General features: G+C 46.2%; 1 protein-coding gene and 1 long non-coding RNA gene across 4 annotated transcripts in view; one reads left to right on the top strand and one right to left on the bottom strand.

Annotated features, from left to right (window-relative positions):
* Window positions 1-1955: 1955 nt before the first annotated feature.
* On the bottom strand, window positions 1956-4063 carry CCDC185 (coiled-coil domain containing 185). The gene has a single exon (XM_006171985.3). It carries the CDS (start codon window positions 4061-4063, stop codon window positions 2096-2098), a length of 1968 nt encoding a protein of 655 aa, XP_006172047.1. The 3' UTR covers window positions 1956-2095.
* A 7-nt stretch (window positions 4064-4070) lies between these two features.
* LOC102480318 (uncharacterized) overlaps window positions 4071-21026 on the top strand; it is a 22278-nt gene continuing 5322 nt past the window's right edge. The window contains exons 1-2 of one of the 3 annotated variants that reach the window (XR_337820.3): window positions 4071-4203; window positions 8143-8268. This is a non-coding gene — a long non-coding RNA (uncharacterized LOC102480318). The remainder of the gene's footprint in view (window positions 4204-8142; window positions 8269-21026) is intronic. The other 2 variants (XR_001369937.1, XR_337819.3) reach the window with 2 other exon arrangements.

Below are 21026 nucleotides of genomic sequence, written 5' to 3'. Positions count from 1 at the left end.
AGTACCTTTTAAAGATAACATTTAGAGGTTTTTGATAGAGACTTGGGGGTGTGATGGGCTTGTATCTATTTAGCTGCTGGCTCCTTATTTTAAAATGTCATGCTGTTGAGTCATGCTTAGTCATTCATTCAGAGCCTGCTTAGGTTAATTAGACACAATGTGGAGAGTCAGAATGACATCATAGATCTCCTTTGAAAGAAACAGAGGAGAAACAGAAGGGAAGAAAAGGATTCTAGCAGAATTTTCTTCCATAAGACTGGGTAGGATAGGCCAGAAAAAAAAAAAAATTAAACCAAATGGATTCCAATGAAATCCTAGATAGCATGCTGTGAATGAACAGTCAAGCTGTCGCGGGAAAGGAAGTTTAAATGCTTCCTACCAACACAGGGAGAAAACCCCCTCCTCCCCAGTTCATAATCTGCAAGGAATCAGAGAGCAGAATTTTCTTCCATAAGACTGGGTAGGATAGGCCAGAAAAAAAAAAAAATTAAACCAAATGGATTCCAATGAAATCCTAGATAGCATGCTGTGAATGAACAGTCAAGCTGTCGCGGGAAAGGAAGTTTAAATGCTTCCTACCAACACAGGGAGAAAACCCCCTCCTCCCCAGTTCATAATCTGCAAGGAATCAGAGAGCAGCATTTTATTTATTTATTTATTTATTTATTTATTTATTTATTTTTATTAATTTTTTTTTTGGAGAGGTTTTTGCTATAGGGCACGTGCGCTCACCAGAAAGGCAGAGAGAGACAGAGAGACAGAAAGCGAGAAATCATCCCCCAGGGGGGATGGCCACGCTGCAATCCCTTCTCTTCCATTCTCCTCTTGGGATCTTGGACACGCACACACACGCACCCAGTGTGAGTTTAAGCCACCGGGTCTGGGACTCGAACCGCAGTCGACTACATGGGAGTCTAGCAACATAGCCATTATGCTAACTGCTGGTCCCAGCATTTTGTTTTTTAAGAGAAATTTCTGCTACAGGGCGTGTGCACTCATCAGAGAGACAGAAAGTGAGAAATCATCCCCCGGGGGAGATGGCCACACCTCAGTTTCTTCTCCGCCATTTTCCTTTCAGGATTTTGGGCATGCACACACATGTGCCTGGTGTGAGTTTTAAGCCACTGGGTCCAGGACTTGAACCATGGCTGACTATGTGGGAGTCCAGCAACATAACCATGATACCATCTGCTGGTACCTAGGGCATCATTTTGAAAAATGTTTCACAGAATACTAACTCCATGAAATGATGGAATGATCTGGAAAACAAAAGGGGAGGGGGATCTGAAAAACTCTGGGTTAAACAAATAACTAGCTTCTTTACTGAAGGCTTTTTCAGAGCCTTTTAAATCTTTGTGTGTGTGTGTGTGTGTGTGTGTGTGTGTGTGTGTAGAGAGAGTTTTGCTATCAGGCATGTGTGCTCACCAGAGAGACAAAGAGAAATGGAGAGACAGAAAGTGAGAAATCACACCCCAGAGGGGATGGCCATGCATGAATTTTAAGCCACCACCTGGTCCAGGACTTGAACCATGATCGACTATGTGGGAGTCCAGCGACATAACCATTATGCCATCTGCTGGTCCCAAGGGCCTTTAAAATCTTAAAGTGCTATGAACTCCAAAGAGGGGTGATAGTATGTGAGGTTACCAAATCTGTTCCTAGAAATTCTTCCATCCCAACCTTTTCTCTTGGAGATTTTAATGATTTGTATTTGGAGTTCACCCTTCCCTAACTTCTGGGCCAGGAAAACACTTAGGAAGCCATGAACAGAACTGTATCCCACACTGCAGATTTGTCTTTGGTTCCTCCAAGATGTGCCTGATGTGTGCTTCTTAGATGACTTGAGAACTAAATAGATATTTTTTTATTCAAATCAAAATTTACAAAGCCAAGTAATTTTTTTTAAATCCCCAAATCTCTCTCCACAGCCTTCTAAACTATCCAAGTGAATCAATAAACTAGCTCATGAGAGGAAATTGCAGCTATTTTATATACTTTTTGGAAAACCATGCTCAATTGTAATCAGATTATAAAATGAATCACACTGCCACATCTCTTTCTGGCTGCCGGGGCTGTGCTGTGCGTCCTTGGGTTCTCAGTAGGCCCCTCTCTGCTGGAGGGCTCCAAGCTGGACCTCTGGTACAAGGAGGTCAAAGGAGCTGTTGAGCTGCGTTCTCGCGTCTCTCCTGGAGGCCCTAGAGGTCTTTGGGAATTCCTCCGAGGTTGGATCTTTCCCTCGGGAGAGCTGACCCGTCCTCTGCCCCCCTTTCTTCATGGCTTCCTTGATGCCCTCGATGTGGCATTTGTCCTCTTTCTCTGCTTTCAGCTTCAGGATGTGATGGTTCTTCTCCCGCAGGACGCTGAGCTCCCGGAGCTGCTGCGCCTTGTCCCTGGTGGTCTTGTGCACGTTACTCCTAGCCTGCTGGATCTTCTGGTCCGCCAGCTCCACCAGCATCCTCTTGCGCGCCTTCCTCTGCTCCTCGGTCTCAGTGGCGCGCCACCTGACCCGCTGGAACTGCGCTTCCTCCTTCTGGGCGTTCTCCCTCAGCTCTCGGTGCCGCTCCTTCATCAGGCACTGGTGGATCTCCTGGGACCGCTGGGCTCTCTGCTCCAGGGACAGCTGCCTGAGGAGCTCCTCGGCCTTGGCCTGGCAGTCCATGAGGACCTTCCGGGCCTGGTAGTTGACGAGGGAGCTCAGGTTGGTCTCCTGGACCTTCCTCTGGCTCTCTGAGGCGTGCAGGTGCCTCTTATGACAGGCCTCCTCCAGCCGCTTCTGCAGCAGCAGGCTGTTCTGCTCCCGCAGGCGCTGCAGAACCCTCTCCTGCTCCTGCAGGCGGCGCACCTGGCACTGCTTGCGGTGCTCCGCCTGTGCGCTCGCGCTCTCCAGATGCTCCTGGCGCTGGTTCTCCTGGTCCTCCACTTGGGTCCGCCACCGGCTCTCCCTTGGGCCCACATTCTTCTCCCGGCTGTCCCGTCGCCGGCCGCGCTTCTCGCGGTTCAGGCGAGTCTTGGGCTGCCCCTTTTCCTGCTGCCACTGCTCCTGGCTCTGTTGCAGCAGCAGGCGGCGCTCCCTCTCCAGGGTCATCTGGACCTTCTGATCTGAGCGCTTCAGCTCCTCCCAGGCTATAGCCGCCTGCTGCTGCAGCTCCCGCATCCTCTGGACCTTCTTGAGCCGGGTCAGTACGAGGGCCACGATCTTCTGATCCCTGGAGCTCATCACCGCCTCCTCCAGCTTGTTCTTGAGGATCTGGCTGTGCTGGCTCTGCATCTCTTTGCTGGAGGCCGAGCGCTGGGAGTACCGACTGGCTGGTGACTCGAAGAGCTCACTGTCTCTCTTCCCGGTGTACGCACAGGCTGACTGGGCCCTGAACTCTTGGGAGGGCGCCGAAGACTTCTCCGTGGGAACCGAGGAGGGGGACCAGCGACTTAGATGTCTACAGACGGGGGTGGCCCACTGGTCTCCACTCTGCGCCTTCTCTGTCTCGAAAGTTCCACTTGGGGGAGTGTAAGCACCCCCGGGGTAGGGCGGCGGAGGAGACTCCCTCTGGGCCAGAGGGTAGTGTGAACAGGGTTCAGGCTGTTGGAGCTGCAGCCAGGCCTGGCTAGGCTTGGTCCTCGTTTCCTCCCAGTTATCGTCCAGGCGCCAGCTGCGGGGCCTGTGCTTCCTGGCGCGCACTGGGAGCCTCCGGGCCACATCGATCAGGCTGTGGCTTTCCCGGGGCGAGGAGGTGTACCTGCGCCGGCGAGGCGGTGGGGTGGGCGAAGAGAGCTGGGGCGCCTCAGCCTCGCTGCCCCCGCCGGGAGTCCCCGCCCAGGAGCACAGGGCCGGCTCGGCTCCCCGCCCAGGCTCGCCCAGCAGCGCAGGAGACGCGCGCCCTTGGCGGGGAGGCGGGGGCTCCCAGAGGTCCCGGTAGGGCCGCGAGGATGCGCCAGCCGGCCATGCTCCCTCCGCGCGCGCCCAGCGTCTCCTGGAGGATCCTGGGCCCCCAGGGGGCGCCGCGGACACCCACGCAATCCTCGGATCCCGGGTCCGCGGTCGCCTGTGACGTTCTGGCCACTTCATAATGCAAGTGGCCCGGCGGATCCTCGTAGCCCTCGCCCCTCGTCTCGCATCGCCCACCCCGGCCTTGCTGGTCAACTACTGCCAAGGAGCGCAGAGTGGAAGCGGCAGGAAACTGCCGGGGGACCACAGCTCGGACCGAGGTGCTGCAGGAAGTCAAGGGTGACATTTAAAGCTGAGGGGGATGTGTCCATCTTACAGTAGCGGGATTTTAAGAGAGTTTAGGGAAGCTGTCAGCCCAGAATGGAATCTGGTCGCGGTGCAGTGGCAGGGCGAGTGGGGGTGGGGACTGAGTTCACCCACAGCCATCTAGGCACCTCCCTGCCACTGTGCATCCTTGCCATGTGCACAGTCAAGCGGCTGTGGAAACACATCGACATGCAGCACCACTCTTTTGCCATTTGAATTAGCAAGCCCAAAGTATGCGTTAAGGTTTACTACTTAGGCGGGAAAAAGGCGATCCTGTTTTTGTTTTGTTTTGTTTTCTCCCCTAATGAGGCAATTACTGCTCTTGTCAAAATATGAATGCCCTGGGCATGTTCCTAAAACAGCATCAGTAAATACTATACTGAAATCCCATTTATTTTTTTTTTTCTCTCCAATCTTGTCATTCATTTTCCTTGCAGAGGTACTCTGGGTTAATGGGAAACGCATTGGATTTGTTAAGGCAAAATTGAGTTTGAATCTCCTCTGCCATTTTCCACCCATGAGATCTTGGGCAAGTTACTGAACTTTCCTGGCCCTCAAGTTTGCGGAGGTGGAATGGGAGCGGGGGCCTGGTAATGTCAGCATTGCAGGACTGTGTGAGGGGCTGATGAAACGATGTATCCAAACCTTAGTTAGCCCTATAATGCCTTCAATAAATATTATGTCTTGTCAGGCTTCAGTTAAACGTTTTAAGACTTAATATAGGGGTTTGTAAAAATTTCTATAGATTCCCAGCTAAAGAAAAAAAAAAGAATGAAATGAATGTAACCCTGTAACGGTAAGGAACAGCATGGTTGGAGCGGTGACCCCCAGACTCTGTCATTGTTTACTGTGCTGTGGATATTGGTGAAGTCACTTCCCTTATCTAGGGCTGCTGTGATCTGAATGCGTGTGTCTCTCCCTCCCCAGTTCTTATGTTGAAACATAATCACCAATTTGATGTAGCAAGGGGTGAGGCTTTGGGAAAATAATTAGGTCATGAACATGAAACCCTGATCAATAGGATTAGAACCCTTATAAAAGAGACTTAAGAGAGCTCCCTTGTCCCGTCTGCCCTGTGAGGACACAGTGAAAAGACCACACTTGTGACCCAGGAAGGGGACCCTCATTAGACACTGACTCTCCTGGTGATCTGATCTTGGACTTCTAGCCTTCAGAACTGTGAGAGATAAATTTCTGATGCTTACGAGCCACTCAGTCTATGTCATAGCAGCCCGTATGGACTAAGACAAACAGTGTGGTTCTGGATAGCATTCTCCAAATATGTCCACTCCTTAAAGATGGAGGGGTGTCTATCCACCCCAGTCCTCTTTATCCACATCTCCTTAGAGCTTCACAGCAACCCCAGTTAGGCAGGCCCAAGAGAACTAATCACATTTCCCTTAGAACAAATCTGAGACTTGGCTACAATAATTAATTTCCCCAGCGGTCCCAAAGTCAATGGCAGGAGTTTTTTCTTTTCTTTTTTTTTTTTGGAGAGATTTTCACTGTAGGGCGCGTGCGCTTGCCAGACAGACAGAGAGAGACATAGAGACAGAAAGCGAGAAATCACCCCCCAGGAGGGATGGTCAGGCCGCAATCCATTCTCCTCCATTCTCCTCTCGGGATCTTGGGCACGTATGCACACGCGCCCGGCGTGAGTTTTAAGCCACCAGGTCCGGGATGCGAACCGCGGTCGACTACGTGGGAGTCCAGCGCCATAGCCATTACGCTAACTGCTGGTTCCCAATGGCAGGAGTTTTGATTTCAAATTTACTTCTCTTTCTGTGACATAAAGCTGTCTCTCAGAAAAGGCACTGTGACTAGACACATGCTTTTAAGAAAATTAGGATCAGATATATACCAGAGGTTCCAGGACACCAGGTCCTTGAAACCACGTGGTAGTAGTCTCAGCTATAGTGACCAAGCAATATGAAGGGGCCACCCTGGGGTGGGATCACACCAAGTAACTTGCCCAAGATCTCATGGGTAGAAAGTGGTAGGAGGTCACCACTCCTACCACTCTGTTCTTTACTGTTACAGGATCACTATGTCTCTAGCTGAGGACAAGAAGTTGTTTCTACCCTGGGTTTTTATTGTACCCACTCATACCCTTGTTAAATTATTTTATGTGGGAACCAGCAGTTAACGTAATGGCTATGTCGCTGGACTCCCACGTAGTCGACCGCGGTTCGCATCCCGGACCTGGTGGCTTAAAACTCACGCCGGGCACGTGTGTGTGCGTGCCCAAGATCCCGAGAGGAGAATGGAGGAGAAGGGATTGCAGTGTGACCATTCTCCCTGGGGGGTGATTTCTCGTTTTCTGTCTCTCTGTCTCTGTCTCTCTCTGTCTGTCTGGCGAGCGCACGTACCCTAGAGCGAAAATCTTTCCAAAAAAAAATTATTTTATGTAATTATAATCCTATGAGGAAGTAAGTTTAAAAAAACTTTATGTATGTATATATTTTTAATTTACCTTTTCTTGAAGAGATTTTTGCTATAGCGATATGTGAAGTATGTGCACTTACCAGAGAGACAGAGAGACAGAAAGCAAGAAATCACCCCTTGTGGGTATGGCCACACTGCAATCTCTTCTCCTCAATTCTCTTCTTGGGATTTTGGGCACACATGCACACGCGCCCAGTGTTTTAAGCCACTGGGTCTGGGATTCAAACTGAGGACGACCATGTGGGAGTAGGATGATGTAACCATTATGCCACCTGCTGGTCCATTTAATTTACACTTAATCACCATACATCTTTACTGTGTAGAACATGATTTTTCCCAGCATGAATACAGTGCATATTAGTCAAGTCAAAGACATTATCTTATACATTATCATTAACAGGTAATTTTTCATTTTTGTTTCTATTAAATGATTTGTTTTTTCCCTGATCCCCTCTGGTTCACCCCCTATTACTTACCCTTCTACACTGTCTCTAGTATCTACAGCTACCCTCCCTGCTATCATACCTTTCACTCTTTCAGTTTCTGCAATGAAGTGCAGACATTCAGCATATATTAAGTAGGGACCATAGAATGCCTGTCTTTCATAGGCTGCCTTGCATAACTTAGCATGAAATCTTCCATATTCATCTACCCTGTATCATATGTCAGGGCCTCATTGTTTTACATGGCTGAGTAGTATTCCATAGAGTACATGTGCCACATTTTTCAATCCACTCATTTGTTCTTGGACATTTGGGTTGATTCCACGTCCTAGCTATTATGCATAATGCCGCAATAAACACAGATGTGCAAGAGTCTTTCTGACCGAGGAGGAGGTAATTTTTTTTTTAAACAATTAAATTTAAAGTGAAATCCTTTCACTTTTAAAGGTTAGAAATGTTTAGGCATGAATTGAGTTGTGAGCGTCACATCTATCTGTTGATGCTATGTATGTAAAATATCTTGCTCTTGTCAAAGAGAAGCAGCGTTTTTGTTTGTTTGTTTGTCACAGAGAAGCGCTGTTAAATGGGTGAAAGCATAGCCACCCAAGAGTCAGAAGACCTGTATCAGCCAGCTCTGTCATTGGCCAAGTCACCTGAGCAGTCATGTCATCTATGAGTTTTGGTTTCCTCATCCCTGTAGGAGATAATCTGTAGTCTCTTTCCTCCTGTAATGTAACTGGGGAAAGGGTTCAATCTGGTAAACGCTTCAGTCTCCCTTCTGTGAAGCAAAAATGAATTAACCCATGAAAAACGCTTGCAGTGCCTGGCATGTGGTAGCTGCTTTATAAATATTGGCCACTAGAACCATCATGATCATTACGCCAGGAGCATTAAAACTGTGACAGTGTAGAGCTGAATTTAAAGACTTAATTTGGGGCAGAGCCAGAATTAGAACCCAAAGGCTCAGATTTTAGCTCAGTTCAGGGCTTTTTGCTTCCTCTAAAGGTCCTCAGAATTCATCAAGAAATTGGACAGAGGTCATTCATCTCTGTTGATGACGGAATGAAGAATACAGACTTGGGCTTCATAATGCCACAAACATTCATCAAAAAGCTGGCCAGGATTATGCAGGTAATATTGCTAGGAAAAACAGATCCAGCTAAGAGATGTGGTAAGTGGTTAAAGAGGCACCTGCAGAGTTCCCATGGGAGGGAGGGTTTATTCTAGTTGGGCTGTTCATAAGGGAAGGCTTCATGAAAGATGACCTTGAAGCTAAACCTGGGACAACAGTTAGGATTTCACCAGACAGGAATGTCCAGTAAGGCACACCTGGCTGAGGAACCTGCATGGGCCACAATGGACCTCAGATGCCGGGTGCACTGAAGTCGGGTGTGGCTTGTATAGTGGCACGGAGCATGTGTACAGTGGAGGTGAAAGTCGGGTGTGGCTTGTATAGTGGCACGGAGGATGTGTACAGTGGAGTGTGGCTGATGAGGTAGATAGGTGGGCTGGGCCCAGGTTCTGTAGGGCCTTCAATGCTGGGCTAAGAGCATGAGCTTCCTCCCACTGGACAGTTGAGTTCCCTATATCCATAGCTCCAGGACTTTAGGGCAGGCTCTGATCCTCTGTTCCTGTTGTACCTACAGTAACTTTGATTTTATCTGTTATAGCCCGACTTCCTTATACCATTGAAAAAAAAAATCAGAGTTTTTCTACTTCTAAAAATGGGTTGAAATTCACTGTGTAGATAACGGTGGGAGGTAAGTTAGTCTTGAAACTGGAAAAGTAATCCATTGGGATTTTAGAAAACTCACCTGGCAGCAGTGTGGAGATAAGTTAGGATGCTGGTTCAACAATCTTGGAAAGCACTAAGGAAGTGTAAACCAGGAGACTAGCAAGGGGACAAAAAGGGATAGATTCAGGTGTTAGTCCGGAGGTCCAGGGGTCATGTTGCAAAAAATGAGTTCAAGGGCCAGCAGGTAGCATGGTGGTTAAGACAGCTGGATCCCACATGGCTGACAGCGTGGTTTAAGTCTGGGACCCAGTTACTGGAAAAACATTCAGGGCACATGTGTGTACATGCCCAAAATCCTGAGAGGAGGAAGGAGTGCAGCATGGCTATCTCCTCTGGGGGCTGATTTGTCACTTTCCTTCTCTCTGTCTCTCTCTGGTGAGTATATGCATGCTATGGCAAAAATAACAATAATAATGAGGACTCAATATAGAGAACAATACATATATTTTTTTTATTTAGAGAGATTTTTGCTATAGGGCACATGTTCTTGCCAGAGAGACAGAGAGACAGAAAGCCAAGAAATCACCCCCCAGGGAGGATGGCCACACTGCAATCCCTTCTCCTCCATTCTCCTCTTGGAATCTTAGGCACGCATGCACACATGATGGCATGAGTTTGAAGCCACCGGGTCTGGGACTTGAACTGCAGTTCACCATGTGGGAGTTCAACAACATAACCACTAGACCATCTGCTCATCCCGGGAGAATAGTTTTTTAACCAGGGATCCTGGGCATATGGTGACAAAAGATCTCCAGTCTAGGTGACCTTGAGTACAGTGATCTGGAAGTCAGACAGAAGAAGCTGTAATAACAAGTGACTCCCCCACAGAACAGCAAACAGTGTGGAACACATTGACCAAACCTGGAAGAAAAAGGTTTCTCTTTGTGAAAATACTGTGGGCCTTAGAGCACAGCAGCACAGACCACAGCACATCCTCCTCGTCTGCTTCTGTACCATCTCAGTTAGCATCTATTGCATCTGATCTTCACTGGAAGGATCAGCAGCTCAGAGGCCACTATCAGCTCTTCCATGAGACAGATGAAAGAGATGTTTTGCAAATGCTAAGCTGCCAAGCAGTCCCTTGATACTAAGAACAATCAACCTCATTTTTATTTGGCAGAAAAGTTCTCAAATGTGTTTTACTGGATGTCTCAGAATGTGGGCTTTCTGCCAAATGAAGACCTGGCCTTCTTAATTTGTTGGAGGCTTGAAAAATATGGCAAGACGTGCTCTGACCCCTCAATTCAGATGTATCTGTGGCATGGAAATGTGCTCGGTGCCCTCCATCAGAGCAGACTGTGAATTTTGAAATGACTTCAAATTTCTTCTGTTAGCGAAGCTCCTAATTCTTGGAGGGGTCAAAGCAAAGAAATAAGCTAGAGCAGTTCTAACACAGCAGCCAGTACCTGCTCACCCGTGGTCTGAGCACTTGGATGTGGGGAGTTCAAACTGACCCATGCTGTAGGTACAGAGCACACACTGAGGCAGTAATGCACTGCTCACAACAAGCCAGAGTCCACATGGCAGCCATGGTTCAAATCCCTGGCTAGGTCAGTCTGAAACATACCAGGCATGTGTGTGAGTGCCCAAGGAGTGGAGGGCTGAAGGACTGGAGAAACGGGATCATGGTGTGCCCAGATCTTGTGGAGGGTGCTCCTCTCTCTGTGTCTCTCTCATTCTCATGTTTGCACATGCATACTCTATCATGAATTTAAAAAAATACACATTGCATTCCAAAAACTTAATATGAAAAAAAGGTAAATTATCTCAATGCTTTTTTTTTTTTTTTTGAGAGGTTTTCACTGTAGGGCACGTGCACTCGCCAGAAAGACAGAAACAGAGAGACAGAAAGTGAGAAATCACCCCCCAGGGGGGATGGCCACGCCACAATCTCTTCTCCATTCTCCTCTTGGGATCCTGGGTGTGCACGCACACTTGCCCGGCATGAGTACAAGCCGTTGGGTCTGGGACACAAACCGTGGTTGACTACATGGGAGTCCAGCGACACAGCCATTACGCTAACTGCTGGTCCCTCTCAATGCTCTTTTAAACATTGGTCACATGTTGAGATGATGCTATTTCCAGCCCAGTAGATTAAATAGAATTTAGTATCACAATTAATTTCCCCTGTTTCTTGTACTTGTTTTAATGTGATTACTAGTAAATTTAAAATTAAGTATGTATGTAGATGTAACATGTATCATGGTATATTTCTATTAGACAATGCTTCTCTAAGTCATAGAGGCACACACACACACACACACACACACACACACAGAGAGAGAGAGAGAGAGAGAAAGGAAGAGAGAGAGAAAGAGAATGTGAGAAATCACTCACTTTCCAGGAGGGATGGCCACACCACAATCCCTTCTCTTCTCAGCATTTTAGGCACGCATGCACACGACTCGAACTGCACAGTAAACCCTGTGGGGTCCAGCTGCTTTAACATCATGCTATCAGCTGGCCCATATAAGCCTTTTTAAAAGCTTATTGTTTAAAAATTTCTTCCAGGGGTGAGAGAGATAGAGGCAGGCGCCCCCAACAGGGTCTTCACACCATGACCCACCTGTGGCTTCAGCCAGCCCCAGATCATGAACATGTGCACCCCGTGCTCAGGGAGGCCTCTGGACATAAACATGGAACCTTCCTCTGTAATTCAGTCTCACAGAACATTGTGTTACCACTACACTACCATCTGGCTCCAACATTTTTTAAGAAAATAGTGGGGGGACCAGCAGATGGCGTAATGGTTACATCACTAATGACCGTGGTTTGAGTATCGGACCCAGTGGCTTAAAACTCACGCCACGCACATGTGCGTGTGTGCCCAAAATCCCAAAATGAGAATGGAGGAGAGGGATTGTGGCGTGGCCCTCTCCCTGGGGATGGGGGGAGGTTGCTTTCTCGCTTTCACTTTCTGTCTCTGTCTCTCTCTGTCTTTCCAGTGAGCACATATACCCTATAGCAAAAATCTCTCTTTAAAAAAAGAAGAAAGAAAGAAAGAAAATAGTGGGACAAGGGACTGGAAATAGGAAAAATAGGAAAGGTAAGTTACTATGGCAACACTCACTTACCAACAATGCAAATAATCCATATATATGAGAGTTTACAGGCATTAAACATGATGACTGATACATATTGAGTGTGTGGTGGAGCTTTGCTTTGAGTGCTCTACATGTAAACCCAATCACAACAACTCAAAGCAGGGGCTCTTTCTTCCTGAGACACACACAGAAAACTAAGAGCATGAAGCTGGGTGGCAGTGGAGCCGTGGGAACTGGGCCCTCGCCCTGACCTTGCACCATACTGCCTTCCATGCCACGCTGTGTAATTCTAGCCAGAGAAACGAGGTATGGGCCAGAGAGCGAGAGAGGACTTTAAAGGTTTCTGGGTTTGTGACAATTTAGGAAGTTAATATTTTTCACATTTGTAACCTCAATGCAATTGAAAGCTGGAGATGAAAGGAAGAAAGGCAGAACGCAAAATAAGTGTGTTCACTTCGACAGAGAAATAACAGGACTGAGGTGCAGTCTGGACCACTCAACAGTGACACAGAAACAAAACCAAATGATGAAGTTGTTCTTGAAATGGTTGTCATATTAAGCTTGGGAAGAGGTTTACACAGTGGAAACTTAGAAAAATAGTTGCACTTAATAGCTTATCCAGTCGGTACTACTTCTTCATTCTCAGCATAATATAGGCATTATGTCAAAGACACATATTTAATGGCCAGCCTGTGGCCCAGTGGTAAAGCAGCTGGATCCCATATGGCTGATGCATGGTGTGAGTCCCAGACCCAGCAGCCTGAAAACCACACAGGGCATGCATATTTGTGTTCAAAATCTTGAAAGGAAGGAGAAATGGAGAAGGGATTGCTGTATGACTGTTCCCCTTGGGGGATGCTTTCTCCTTCTCCCCACCTCCTTTGCTTCCTGGTGAGTGCATGCACCCTCTGGAATATTTTTTTAAAAGATATATATATTTAAATGACAGATGATACCTATGTAAGAAAGAGAGAAAGAGAAAGCACCCTCAATGGGGCTAGTCACCCCACAATTCTTTTTCTTCCAATTCATCCTATGAGGACCCTGGGTACATGTGTACTTCATATATTTTCAAACTGACAGAGACCGAGACTCAAACCCTGGTCAGTCACGTGGCATCTAGTTTCCTCCATGCAGAGCCTAACTGTTGTGCTATGGGGCTGGCTCCTGTATTTTTTTTTTAGGTAAAAAAGATGTGCTTCGTTGAAACTTTTAAAAAGAAGTGTGAATCTTCTAAAGTTCTTTTTTCCCTGTTTCATTAACATTGAGCCTGGAGTTTTTAACGTCGAAGGAAATTTGTTTCTCAGAGAGGTGTCAGTGAGGGAGAAGTGTGGTGATGGATGGTTTGCAGAGACTGCTGACTGTGCATCTCTTGCACTACGTTGTGCATTGCGAGTCCTTCGCCCATGATATCCACAGGGTAGGGCACCCTCAGCCCACTGACATTCCAGCCTCTCTACCCAGCAGACCTATTACACTATGGAAGAATTTGCAGCAGGCAGCTCACAGTGTTCTTTTCAGTCAAAGCCACCCACACACAGGACTGGACTAGAACCTCAGCAACTGTGGATGGCTCTGTGCACTCAATGACCACTTCCGCCCACAGGAGCCCTACAAAGGCAGCTTTGTCCACCTGCCTGGGTCACTGCATGGCCACAGCTGTGCAGAAAGTCATTAACTGTCCTCCCCTGTGCGTGGAATGGTAAGTCTCAGTCTAGGGGAGCCTCCCTGACCTCCCTCACTAGATGAAATCTGCTACTGTATATACTCATAACTCCTTTAGAGTATCAGCCCCTCTCTTGGGGGGCATGTGTACATGGCGGGCCAACATTTGAGGGTTCTGTGAAAATTGAGTAGCAAAGCCATCCTCCAGTAGGATGAGAGAAAGAACTTTGACTGCTTTGGGCCTCACTACTCACTGATGTATTTCCAGTGCCTGGTTCAGTGCCCGGCATGTTGAAGGCACTTGGTAAATATTTGTTGAATGAGCAAAATAAATGATTTGCTGCACTAAAAATTCACAGTGTCTAACCATAGCTGAGCCCTCATTACTGAGCATCAGTGCTTCCATTTGCATTGCTGATGCTCCTTGGCTTATGGCTGCGTTATGTCCTAAAATACCCATCATAGGTTGAAAATATTGTTAAGTCAAAAAAATGCATTTAATACACCAAACATCATCATTTGCTTGGCTTATCTCAAATGTGCTCAGAATGCTTACCTTAGCCTACATTGGGCAAAATTATCTACTACAGGGCTATTTTATGATAAAATTATCATAAAGAATTTTGAATCAAAATTGGAAGTACAGCTTCCTCTGAATGTGCATTGCTTTCGCACCATCACAGAGTTGAGCATTAACGTGGCACCATGGAAAGTCGGGCTGTCTGTGTCTGCACCTACTCTAGCAGTGCTTGCTCATCTTGTCCTCCCCTGTGCGTGGAATGGTAAGTCTCAGTCTAGGGGAGCCTCCCTGACCTCCCTCACTAGATGAAATCTGCTACTGTATATACTCATAACTCCTTTAGAGTATCAGCCCCTCTCTTGGGGGGCATGTGTACATGGCGGGCCAACATTTGAGGGTTCTGTGAAAATTGAGTAGCAAAGCCATCCTCCAGTAGGATGAGAGAAAGAACTTTGACTGCTTTGGGCCTCACTACTCACTGATGTATTTCCAGTGCCTGGTTCAGTGCCCGGCATGTTGAAGGCACTTGGTAAATATTTGTTGAATGAGCAAAATAAATGATTTGCTGCACTAAAAATTCACAGTGTCTAACCATAGCTGAGCCCTCATTACTGAGCATCAGTGCTTCCATTTGCATTGCTGATGCTCCTTGGCTTATGGCTGCGTTATGTCCTAAAATACCCATCATAGGTTGAAAATATTGTTAAGTCAAAAAAATGCATTTAATACACCAAACATCATCATTTGCTTGGCTTATCTCAAATGTGCTCAGAATGCTTACCTTAGCCTACATTGGGCAAAATTATCTACTACAGGGCTATTTTATGATAAAATTATCATAAAGAATTTTGAATCAAAATTGGAAGTACAGCTTCCTCTGAATGTGCATTGCTTTCGCACCATCACAGAGTTGAGCATTAACGTGGCACCATGGAAAGTCGGGCTGTCTGTGTCTGCACCTACTCTAGCAGTGCTTGCTCATCTTTCCCGCCAGCCTCAAGCCCCCACCGCACCTCTGCCCACACATTCTTAGTCCTCATCCTCAGCCCCTGCATTTTAGACAAGATAAAAGTCATCAAAGAAAACCTCCCCAGTTACCCCTCCCCCTGGGCCTTCACCTATTTCCTTCTTCCTTTTGGACACAGACTTGAAGTTGGCTTTGTCCCTTGCTAACTTACTCATTCTGATTCTGTCCCTCTATCTCCCCATAGGCCGCTGCTCTATCCCGCATCACCTGTCTTGACTCTTTTCTCTCTCTCTCCCCCTCTACCCCACCTCCCTCCCTCTAACCCCTTTCTCTCACCTTACAACCATGCTCAGGTGACTCCCATCTTCTGAAACTGTTGACCCTAGGTAATTTAGCTCTAGGGTGAGCAGCACTAGCCAATAGAACTTTGAGCAATAAGAAAACATCTGAGCTGTCCAATATGGAGGCCACCAGCCACATAGAGCTATTGAGGACAGAAAAATGTGGCTATTATGATGGAGGAAATGGGTTTTTAACTTTATGCGATTCTAATTAATTCAAACTAAAATAGGCACATGTGGCTGATGTCCTCTGTACTGCATGCAGAGCTCTAAGGTGTGAGTTCTGGTGACAAGTTACTTAGATTAAAATGAATTATAGCTTCACCAGCTCCCAACCATATGACCTTGGACAAGGGACTTTAAATTATCTAAGTGCTCAGCCTTTTAATCTAAAATTGTGGTAATAAAATAAAGGGTTGTGATGAATGAGATAATTCACGGTACTGCATTTAGCACGTGGTGAATGCTCAGAGTATAAACACTCAATATGTACTTGTCATCATCATCTTTTTTTTTTTTTTTTTTTTTGGTAAATTTGTTTTTCTAGAAGGCTGGTGTGTGCTCACCAGAGAATGAGAAAGAGGGGAGGGAGTAAGAAAGCATCCCCTCATGGGGGACGGTCATACTGCAATCCCTTCTCCATTTTGCCCTCCTTTGGGGATTTTGGGCACACATGTACACATGCCTGGTATGTTTTTCAGGCATGGGGCCTGAGACTCGAACCATGCAGTCAGCTATGTGGGATCCAGCCACCTTAAACACCACACCCACACCCATAGCTGTTCCTATGTTCATCTTCATTGCTATCTGATATTATTTATATTGCGTTTTCAAACTTCAGGTCAAGGTGCTTTGATGACCGACAAAATTAGTGGGTTTTGACTAGCTTTTTTTTTTTTTTTTTTTTTTTTAAAGAAATACTTTAGCGTAGAATGAGAAAAATGCAGGGGAACCAGCAGTTAGAGTAATGGCTATGTTGCTGAACTCCCACGTAGTCGACCGCGGTTTGCGTCCCAGACCCGGTGGCTTAAAACTCACGCCAGGCGCGTGTGTGTGCGTGCCCAAGATCCTGAGAGGAGAATGGAGGAGAAGGGATTGTGGCGTGACCATCCCCCCTGGGGGGTGATTTCTTGCTTTCTGTCTCTCTGTCTCTCTCTGTCTGCTGGTGAGCGCACGCACCCTCTAGCGAAAATCTCTCCAAAAAAGAAAGAAAGAAAGAAAGAAAGAAAGAAAGAAAGAAAGAAAGAATGAGAAATATGCGCGTCTCCTATGTAGTGGAGGCAGATATTAATTCATGAAGCTTTTTTTAAAAATAATTATTTTATTTTTATTTATTCATTCATTTATTTTTTTAATTTGACCAGAGAGAGACATAGTTGAGAGTGAGAGAGGAAGTGAGAAAGCAAGCCACCAGATTCAGGACTTGAACCCTGGTTGGCCATGTGGGAGTGTCCAGCGCCTTAACCACCACGCCACCTGCTGGTCCGAAGCATTTGTTTTTATACATGGATACACTGTGTATCAGGTGGTAAAGTAAAATATAAATTCCTTCTTAGGGGTTGCATACAAAGGGCTGCTTTGGAGTTTAGAAATTTAAGATATTCCAGAGGCCATATCCAATGGCCCCATTCTCATTGTTGATTTCACAGTCTTATTTGGCCGTTTGTCTGCCGTTTGTTTGACAGAATTTCATTCCTCCTTTGACTTTGTCTGTCTTCCTTTTCCCATTCCTATCCAGTGTTTCTCTGAGGACCACTTGTATCAGAATCACCCTAGGAGTGTAGGGATATGTGATAGCCTCCAAGGTGGCCCCCAATGACCTGGTCTTCTGTCACCCCTGTGAATTCTCCTCTCACAATAACTAAAACTGACCTTGTAAACAGTGGGATTTGGCAACGTATGTGTCACTTTTGAGGATGGGTCATAAAAGACATTGCGTCCTCTGCCTTACTCTCTTGGATTCCCTGTTCTGGGGAAGCCAGCTGCCTCTATTGAGGACAGTCATCTTGCTGCCAGATCCTCCAGCCCCAGTTGGGTGTTCAAATGACTGCAGCCCAGCTGACAACTGGACTGCAACCTTGTGAGAGGCTGGACAGCAGATTCCTGATTCTCAGGAACTATGTGATCAAAATATTTGCTGTTGTTTTAAGATGCTGAATTTTGGGGTAATTTGTTATACACCAATTGTCAATGAAAAGGGTATGCTCCATAAATGGCATGTTCCTAGACCCCCACCCTGGGCTCACTGAGTCTGATTTTCTGGGTTATTCCTTTACCCTCTACAGTCTGAGAACCACTGTTCTTTTCCACCCCCTGATCTCTCTCCTTCTTTTCCTCTACTTCTTCCTTCCCCTGCAGTGCAGTTCTCAAAAGTCCCATTCAGGGAGGGCCTCCTCTCGTTTTATGGTGCACTCCCAGAGCAAGTGTATCTATTCTGTGGCTTTAACAGATAGCCTTACAGCAATTTACAGGCCCACTTCCTTCACTCTGAGTCTTCTACAAAGCTCTCAAGCCCCAATTTCCACATGCCTGCTGATATTTCCATGTGAATTTCCCTCCAGCAACTCACACTTAGCATGCCAGCCACTGAATTCCTAACTGTCTTCATGAAACCTCCTTTTCACTTGTATTTCTTCTTCTTCTTCTTTTTAAAAAAAAACTTTATTTTTTAAATTTGACCAGAGAGGGACAGAGTGAGAGAGAGAGGGAAAGCAAGAAAGCAAGCTGCCAGGTCTAGGACTTGAACCATAGTTGGCCATGTGGGAGTCTGGCACCCTTAACCACCATGCCACCTGTGGGCCTTGCATTCCTTCTTTTTGTTGGTGGTTTATAGCTTAGTCTCCTGGGCTCTAAATTTTGATGTCTCTGAGATGTGGCACTTTTGCCTTTTTAGAGCCTGCCATGGCCATGGCCATGGCCTCTTGTTCGCATGTCATTGCTCCTTATCTGGCCCGTTGCAGTAATTTCCTCATTGTTTCCTTGCTATACTCTTTTCCTATTACCTCTTCCATCTCAACCTTCATTCTTCCTAAAAGACCAGTATCTGGTATAACTGATCATGACACTTCCTCACTAAAAATACGTTAATGACTCCCTACTGCCTTTTGAATAAAGTTCAGACTTCTGGGGTGTCAGTTAAGTAACCTAAGAGTGCAGCCCAAACAGAACATTCCATCTCTATTTCTAACAGCTAACTCCCAACCCACCCCTGAACACATTTACCCTCCAAGCACAAGGGGATAATTTCCCACACATCCCTAGACATTTTCTGCATCTCTCTCACACTATTATGATCCCTATAGAATTAAAATTCTCCCTTGAGAATGAAAAAAATCACAATATAAAGCTCTCTGCTTGTGATGCAATTTGCCATGGTGGGTATTTTCTGCTCTTGTGCCCTTCTGTCCCAGTCTCCAAACCAGGGAAGAGAGAAGGAGAAGGCAGATACAAGGCCACTGAGCTTCTGGCTACATTGTTGACTTTGGATAATGGAAGTGAAAAAGGGAAGTTCAGCTTCCTGTGGGTCTTCACTTGCTTTAACTGTGCTGATTATGCTTCTATGTAAAGACACGGTCATTGCTTGAGTCAATAAACAATTTCTGTTGTTGTTGCTAGAGTGCATGTATATTTGCTAGAACGAGAGAGAGGGGAGAGGGAGAAAGCGCCCTCCAATAGGGTGTGGTCATAGCACAGTCCCTTCTTCATTTCCCATCCTGTCAGGGTTTGGCCATGCACACATGCATAGGTAACTGGCATGATTTTCAAGCCACTGGGGCTGGGATTCAACCATAGCTGGTTGTGTAGAATCTGACCCCCTTAACCATTAGACTATGGAACCAGCCTCAAAAAGCAATTATTAATCCTGTTCAAGGCATAGAAATAAACCTAAAAGGATTAAGATCCAGTTCCTGCGCTTTGTCAAATTCGATGAACCTGGTAAATAGTAGCAATGGCCAAAAGAAAGATACGTAAACTTAAATAACAGAGAACTTCACGGGGGTGGTGGTGGTGGTGGTGGTGGTGGTGGTGGAATGTCCTCGTAGGTTGGAGGGGTTGGGAGTGGGGATAAATAATTCTCTATCCCCCTCTAATTCGTGTAAGCTCTGGTGGGACAGGGATCTTTGTTTTGTTCAGTTCTGTATTTCTAGCTCCCGGAGCAGTGCCTGGCACATAGTAGGACTCAATACATATTTGTTGGATGAATAGGTGCCTGAATTAAAATAAAACTGTGTGTATAAAAATATAGGCCTGGGTGTATGACCGTGAGCTTCCTGAAGGCTGAGACGGTGTCTGTTTGCACCCTGATGGATTTGTGTTGTGTTGGGTTTCCTAGGCCCGTAATAAATGCTGGGTGAGCGTTGAGTAAGTGAGTCCACAGCTGAGGTTTGTTTTCTTCTTACCCCTTCACCTGGTGTCGTTAAGTATTAGCCTTCTCAGAGGAAATGTTCATGCCAAGATGACAGTGGTTTTAAAGGTAAGAGTCTTTAAGAAACCCAGCAAAAGAGGCAAAGCGATGGAAGATGAGACAAAGAAAAAGGTCAGGAAAATAACATTTTTCATGTAAGTAACTACTGAAAGCATTTCTGAACGTGAGGTTTGTCTTTACCTGGTAGTCAACTGAAACAGAAAATTTGACTAGAGGTGGTAATAATGTTAAGCCTTCTCATTAGCAACTCTTGCTTGATTTAATCCAAGAATTAAATATTGTAACATAGAGGCCAAACCTTAGACTTATGGAAAATATTTGTCCAATTCAGAATTAAATAAAAAGGCAGAAAGCCCAGGGAATATTTCTGTGACTGTCACTCCCCCTACCCCCACCCCCCATGATCTAAATTTAACTAACTGAAATTATATTCTAAGTATCAGATATTTATGCCAGGCTCTGAAAGTGGCAGCTATCTTTGCATACTGAAATTACTTGAGGCTTGTTTTCCTGAGAAGCTCATCCATTAAGAACCCCACTGGATGCAGAATTAATTGCTGGGGAAAGAATCAAAAGCGAGGGAACATCATAGTCTCTGCCCCGGAGGAGCTTACCATGTAAGTAGGTAAAACAGATAGAAAGAAGCAGGGGGAAAAATTACCCTCCTCTCTAGGGGTGGCATGTTTGAAGAGAGCTTGGAATTCGTGTTAATTGGTTATGGTAAGACTCCCAAACATAGACATGACTGTCGTGATGGAAGAAGTTTCTCACACCCACAGATTCCTACATGCAGGAGACTTGGCATCCCACGCAGGGCCACAGACGGGGCATGGAGGTTGGTGAGGATGTGAGGGTGTGCAGGACGTGGGCAAGAGCCTTCACTGTGGTTTCCATGAGAAAGACTTGCGGGCAGGATGAGAAGGTTTACGATTGGCTAGCTTGAGTAATTTAAGGAGACTCTGGGCTTAGGGGCTGTCTTTCTTAATTTTTAAAAAATTATGTATTTATTTAAATTTGATGAGAGAGAGAGAGAGAGAGAAAACAAGCCACCAGGTCCAGGACTTGAACTGTGGTTGGCCATGTGGGAGTCCAGTGCCCTTAACCACCATGCCACCTGCCAGCCCCTCCTTA

This window comes from Tupaia chinensis, unplaced genomic scaffold (genome assembly GCF_000334495.1).
Source record: "Tupaia chinensis unplaced genomic scaffold, TupChi_1.0 Scaffold150175_1, whole genome shotgun sequence".
NCBI classification, from domain to species: Eukaryota; Metazoa; Chordata; class Mammalia; order Scandentia; family Tupaiidae; genus Tupaia; species Tupaia belangeri.
This window is presented reverse-complemented; position numbering and strand designations above follow the sequence as displayed.

Coding starts and splice junctions, on each gene's coding strand:
- CCDC185 (XM_006171985.3), bottom strand. CDS start 4,063: ATGAAGTGGCCAGAACGTCACAGGCGACCGCGGACCCGGGATCCGAGG.